Genomic DNA, 6,081 nt, shown 5'->3' with positions numbered 1-6,081 from the left:
TTCTTTGTATGGCTGAGTAGTGTTCCACTGTATGGGTAGACCATAATTTATGAACCCATTTCTCTGTTGGTGGCCTTTTTGGCTATTTCTAACCATTGGCTATCATGAATAAAACAGCTGTGAACATTCCTGCACAAGCTGTGTAGACATATGCCTTCACTTCTTTTGGGTCAATGAATTGCTAAGTGTAATAAGGAATGTCTTCAACTGTAGAAGAAATTGTTTTCCAAAGTGACTACACTGTTTTACATTCCCACTAGCACCGGATAAGGGTTCTGTATGCTCCTCAGCCTCACCAGCACTTGGCATTTTCAGCCTTTTTGTTTTTATTATTTGTCGGTCTTTTTAATTTAGCCATTCTCCTGAATGTGCAGTGGCATTTCATGGTTTAATCGTGGTTTTTCCCTGACAGCTAATAATGTTGAGCATCTTTTCATGTGTTAACATGACCATTCACATATCTTTTGTAAAGAATCTGCCCAAATGTTTTGTCCACTATTTTTTAAAAAAGATTTTTAGGAGTTCCTGTTGTAGCTCAGCAGAAATGAACCTGACTAGTATCCATGAGGATGCAGGTTCAATCCCTGGCCTCGCTCGCTCAGTGGGTTAAGGATCTGGTGTTGCGGTGAGCTGTGCTGTAGGTCACAGATGCGGCTCGGATTTGGTGTGTCTGCAGCTGTGGCGTAGGCTGGTGGCTACAGCTCCAAATGGACCACCCAGCCTAGGCCCAGCTTTTGCAGCCTGGTGGTCTCCTGGCAGACAACTGTCTTAAAATCTGGACCTTTTCGGCTGAGTGGGGGAGGTCATCGGGGGAAAGAGGACCCCTGCCAGGTCATGTGATGCCCACTGAGGGGGAAAGGTTGGGTTTGCTTGTCTTCAGCACAAATTTTACTACATCCATTGAACAAAGGCCCAGCGACTGGTGGGGGGTGGATGGATGGGGGCTCAGGGCCTGCTGGGTTCTTGCTGTGAGCGACTCTATGTGTGTGCCCTGGGGGAGAGGCCGTGGGACGGGGACCAATATCCATGGATAGGGACTGAGGACTGATGGCCAAGCTCATGTCAGGGAGAGGCAACAAGAGGACAGCAGTAGCCCTGCAGCAGAGGCCTGGCAGCCTCCCTTCCCTGCACCCCCTTCCCAGCAGGTGACTCAGGTCCTATTCAGAGGCTTGCCTCTTCTCATCCCTTCCCTCCCTCTCTGCCTGGCAGCACTCACCTACGGGACATGGCTCTTAAGAAGTCCCCTGCACCAGCCAGGAGTGGCATCTGGGGCTTGGAGCAGAGGGCCTGATTCTCCTCTGCAATGAGAAGGCAGCTGACAGGACCAGGCAGAGCCAGAAGCACCCCAGGTTCCCTGTTGCTACTCCTGACTTTTGCTTTTGTGTTCCCGCTCAAGGTGGCCCAGCAGCTGCTGCACATCTGGAGGTCATGTCGAAGTTCCAGGCAGGATCAGGAGAGAGGGCGTAGAGTAGCATCTCCATGAGCAAGGCAGCTGCTTCCCTGTGCATGCCGTGCATCACTGCACCACGTCTGGTTGCTGTGGTTCTGGGACAGGGAATATTCTGAGCAACAGAACTGGGGCTCTGTCAGTGAGGAGGGAAGGGGAGGGGATTTCAGGGAAGGTTGGCAACTGTTGGCCAAGGCCTCCAGGTGAGTGTGGGCTGTGGTTCAGCTGGTAATTGGAGCCCCAGTGACGTCAGGTGTGTTACTGTTCTATCGCTTCTAGAACAAATTACCACAAATTTAGCAGCTTAAGACAACGCACATTTATTATCTCACGGTTTCTGTGGGTTGCAAGTCGAACACAAAGTGACTGGTCTTCTGCTTTAGGACTCACGGCCCAAGTCAAGGTGTCTCAAGGTCAACTAGAGAGGAACCCACTTCCGAGTTCATTCAGGCTGTTAGCAGAATTCAGTTCCCTGCGGCTTCAGGACTGAGGCCCCCTCATCTTCAAAGCCAGTAACAGCACACTGAGTCCCTCTGCTTTAAGTCTGACTCCGCTTCTGCCTTGTCTTTGACTCGAGCTGGAGAAAATTCTCTGCTTTTAAGGGCTCCTGTGATTACATCGGAACCACCCAGATAATCCATGATAACCTCCCTATTTTAGGGTCTGTAACCCTAATTACATCTGCAAAGTGCCTTTTGCCATGTAACGTAATGCATTCACAGGTTTGGGGGACTAGGGCATGGACAGCCTTGGAGGCCCTCTGCCTGCTACCGAGCAACAGGGCAGAAGGTAGGCACGCAGCCAGGCCCAAAAGAAATAGTCCCCCAGCTCAGGGAGCCTAGAAAGGAAGCAGTAACTCACACACAGAAATATGGTGATAGCCTGGAAGAAGAGAACAGGTGCTGGGCTCCTGACTGGGCCTGACCCAGCCAGGAGCTTTGGGTGCTGAAGCAGATCAGGGAAAGTGCAGGAGGGGACCAGGTCACCCAGGGCACTGTGATGGTACTGGGGACCATCACCAGTAATTAAACCACTTGGGTCCTCACAACATCCCCCTGTAAAATGGACACTACTGTCATCCCCAAGTTACAGGCAGGAAAACTGAGGCTCAGAGAGGTTAGCCAAGTGTCCAAGCTAGTGACAAGTGGGACTGGGAATCTAGTCCCTCCTCAGAGGCCCTCCCTGAAAGACAGCAGTGACTACTCCTGGGAAGGGAGGGTACACAAAGGCTGTCCTGATGGGGAAGGCTCCCCTCTGTCACAGTAACAACCTGAAAACCATAGCGGCTCACCCACAGGGCATTGCAGGTGTTTGTTGGAGAGGCTCTGTGTCACCCGCTGCCACATCAGAGAACATGGAACTGGGCACTAGCTTTTGGATCTTCTGCCTGGAATCATTTGCGTCACTTCTGGTCACTGGACAAAGCAAGTCACATGGCCAGATCTACCTGGGTAGGCAGGGGGAACAGACTCCTCCTCCAGGAGAGGCCAGGCCAAGAGTGATGCCAGCTAACTTAGACTAAGGTGGGATCAGGGGTGGGGGGAGAGGCGAGGATAAAGGCATAGTGGAGGGAGGCACAGTTCACTGGGAGGAGATCAGAGGTGGGAGAAAAGTCATGCACTTGGATGTGGACACCGGGAGCAGGCCATGCTGAGTTGGCTGCTGGAGCTCAGAGGAGCATCCTGGGCTGGAGACATCAGTGCATCAGTGGTAACAGAACCCTGAGCACAGAAAGACGGCTGGGTGTGGGAGTGGGGAGGAAAGTGATCTGGGCCTACCTGGAAAGCCCCACATTTTACAGAGTTATTGGCACAGCTGGGCCATGAGACCTTCCCTCTGGAGGCCAGCTGGTCCCACAAGCCTGGTGGCCTTGATCCATCATATGGCCATTGTCAAGGCCAGCAACATGCTCTGCCACCTTAACCAGACCACAACTGTCAGAGACCAAGGACAGGGCTTTCCTGGAGAGCTCTGAGACTGGCCAAACCTGCATGCCCCTTGAGTGCCAGTCCCCAGCCCAGCCCCCTGACCAGGGGTCTCCTCAGAGCAGGGGTCAGGTGGCCCTTCTGTCCAGTAATGGCAGGGCCTGCAGGCTCATCCCTGGCCCTGACCTCTTCCTGCCCCGTCATGGCTAACTTCATTCACCCAGTATTTAGTCCATGTCTTTCATATGCTTGGCACCTACTAGCTACCCGTTGAGCTGACCACTAGTGGAAGAAACAGAAAATTCACTCAGGCTGTAAGAGGGCGTCCCCAGAGGACACATCAGAGGAATTGCCCAGGGGACTCAAGTTTTGGGGTGGGCTTTGAGCTCTGTCAGACATCCCCTCCTACTCGCTGCCCCTACCCGGGGCACCACCCAGCATCCCCACCCACCTTGAGGAGCAGGGGTATAGGGAAGGCATCTGGATGGTGACTCATTTGTGGTAGCCCCCTCCCACCTGCATCAGTGACTGCGCCTCACCCCTACACATGAACACCAGCACGCCCACCCGTCCACTCAGGACAGTGGCCCCAGAGACTCAGGACACACAAGGGCTCAGTGAGAATGAGCTGGACTTCATCTACTTGTCCAGCTGTGAGCTCCTGGAGGGCCAGAAGCCACCTGCCCCCCTAACCGCAGTATCCCCGCTCCTGGCACACAGATGAGTAGATATCTGTGACTAAATAAAAGGGCTGATGAACGAGGGAAAGGCACACTTCTGGCCACGAGGTGGTGAACGGCTTTGGAGGGGGCACCCAGCCAGGGGTAGGCGGAGTAGGGTCTCAAAGTCCCGCCGTGAGGGCGGGGCCTCTGCCGGCGGTGACGTCACCAGTCGCGAAGGCCTCGCGGCCTCGGGGGCGGGATCTCCGCCGGCGGTGACGTCACGGGGCGGAACCGCAGTCGCAGTGGGCGGGGCGCCGGGCGGCGGTCACGTATCTCAGGTTCCCCTGCTTCTTGACCGCGCAGTTAGGTTCCTGTGCTCCGGGTCCCCACTGTTCCTGGCCATCATGCCGATGTTCGTGGTAAACACCAACGTTCCCCGCGCCTCTGTGCCGGACGGGTTCCTCTCCGAGCTGACTCAGCAGTTGGTGCAGGCCATGGGCAAGCCGGCGCAGGTCTGCCACGAGGGCCGGGCGAGGCGGTTCCGGGCTGAGGCTGGGGTTGGGGGAGGGGGGGCGGCGATTCCGGAATGGGGCTCCGGGCGGGGAAGGGACGCGGGGGCGGGGGGCGTCTGGGCCGGCGAGGTCACCCGGGCCGACTGACCGCGTCCCCTCCCCCGCAGTACATCGCGGTGCACGTCGTCCCGGACCAGCTCATGGCCTTCGGAGGGTCCAGCGAGCCGTGCGCCCTTTGCAGTCTGCATAGCATCGGCAAGATCGGCGGCGCGCAGAACCGTTCCTACAGCAAGCTGCTGTGCGGCCTGCTGGCCGAACGCTTGCGCATCAGCCCGGACAGGTGCGTGGGCGCCGAGGGCCGGGGAGCACGCGGCCACGGCGGCCGCCCAGTTGCCCGCTCAGCCTCGCTTCCTTCTCCGCAGGATCTACATCAACTACTACGACATGAACGCGGCCAATGTGGGCTGGAACGGCTCCACCTTCGCCTGAGGGCCGCACCCCAAGACTCCTTTGCTCTCGGCCTGGCGCCGCCGGCTCTGTTTTCTGCCTGCCTCGCCCCTAGCGACCCCAGCTCCCGGAAGAGAGAAATAAACGGTGTGGAGATGGCTGCCTCCGGCTTCCTTGACTAGCGGAGGAATTGGTGAAGGGCCGGGTCAGTGACAGGGGTCCGAGGCCGGGAGGGGCGCCCCCAGAATGAGCTGTGGGGCGCCTTCCCCTACCCTTTGCCAGCAGAAGGCCCCACTGAGGTTGGCATCCTTCCAGAGGCCACAACCCAGGAATCAAATTCGAATCGGGAATCCATAGTCTGTCCCCCACCCTCTCTCCTGCCGAGGCACCACGTGGGCTAGGGTTGGCGGGCAAAGGGGGAGTAATCCAAATCCGGGTGAGGGCGCCCGCTCCACCTCAGGAGTCATTCTCTGCCAAGCTGGTGCTTCAGTGTCTTGACTTAGGAAATCCCATTGTTTTGGAACTTTAGGATGGTTTTCAAGTGTGGGACAGAGGCTCCAGGAGGTGGATTCTGGTTATGCTGCCCTGTCCACCCCAGTTCCAGGCCTGGGTAGGGCTCCCTTCAGGCACCCAGGCCCTTAGGAATAGCAGTTCCCTGAGGGCATACTCCTATAGTTTGGGTGCCATTCATGTTTTCTAGTGCGCAGCAAGTCCGGAAAGCCTGCAGGTGGCTAGTTAACCCCACTAGGACGCTGAGGATTTGATCAAGAACAAAATCAGTATCAAGGTGCAATAGGACAGTTTCCTGGCTTAGGATCCTTTCTCCAAGTGCAGGGCCTTGCTCCCTTGTGGGGTGGTGACAAGGTACTGGGCAGTCCTCCAGCCAGGAGGTGCTGCTTGCCCAGGCCAGTCACCTTTAGGCTGAATGCCTCACTGCCCCACAGCAGGAGATCCTCCATGGACCTGCGCAGCAACTCCAAGTTGAGGCCCAGCCCTGAGCACTGGGGACTTAACGTGCCTGGAGTTGGCGTCCCTTGATCAGAGCCGGCACCTGTGTCTTGGCTAAAGTGAAGAGCCAGCTCTGCCCT

At 56.6% G+C, this 6,081-nt stretch overlaps 1 protein-coding gene across 1 annotated transcript; it reads left to right on the top strand.

Moving 5' to 3' along the window:
- MIF (macrophage migration inhibitory factor (glycosylation-inhibiting factor)) lies at nucleotides 4,393-5,153 on the top strand. Its single transcript, NM_001077213.2, is given in 3 exon segments — nucleotides 4,393-4,546; nucleotides 4,714-4,886; nucleotides 4,969-5,153. Coding segments are annotated over 3 exon segments (348 nt in total). The 5' UTR covers nucleotides 4,393-4,438; the 3' UTR covers nucleotides 5,036-5,153.

Source organism: Sus scrofa, chromosome 14, assembly GCF_000003025.6.
Source record: "Sus scrofa isolate TJ Tabasco breed Duroc chromosome 14, Sscrofa11.1, whole genome shotgun sequence".
NCBI lineage: Eukaryota > Metazoa > Chordata > Mammalia > Artiodactyla > Suidae > Sus > Sus scrofa.
Note: the sequence above shows the minus strand (reverse complement) of the source record. Positions and strands in the feature narration are given on the sequence as shown.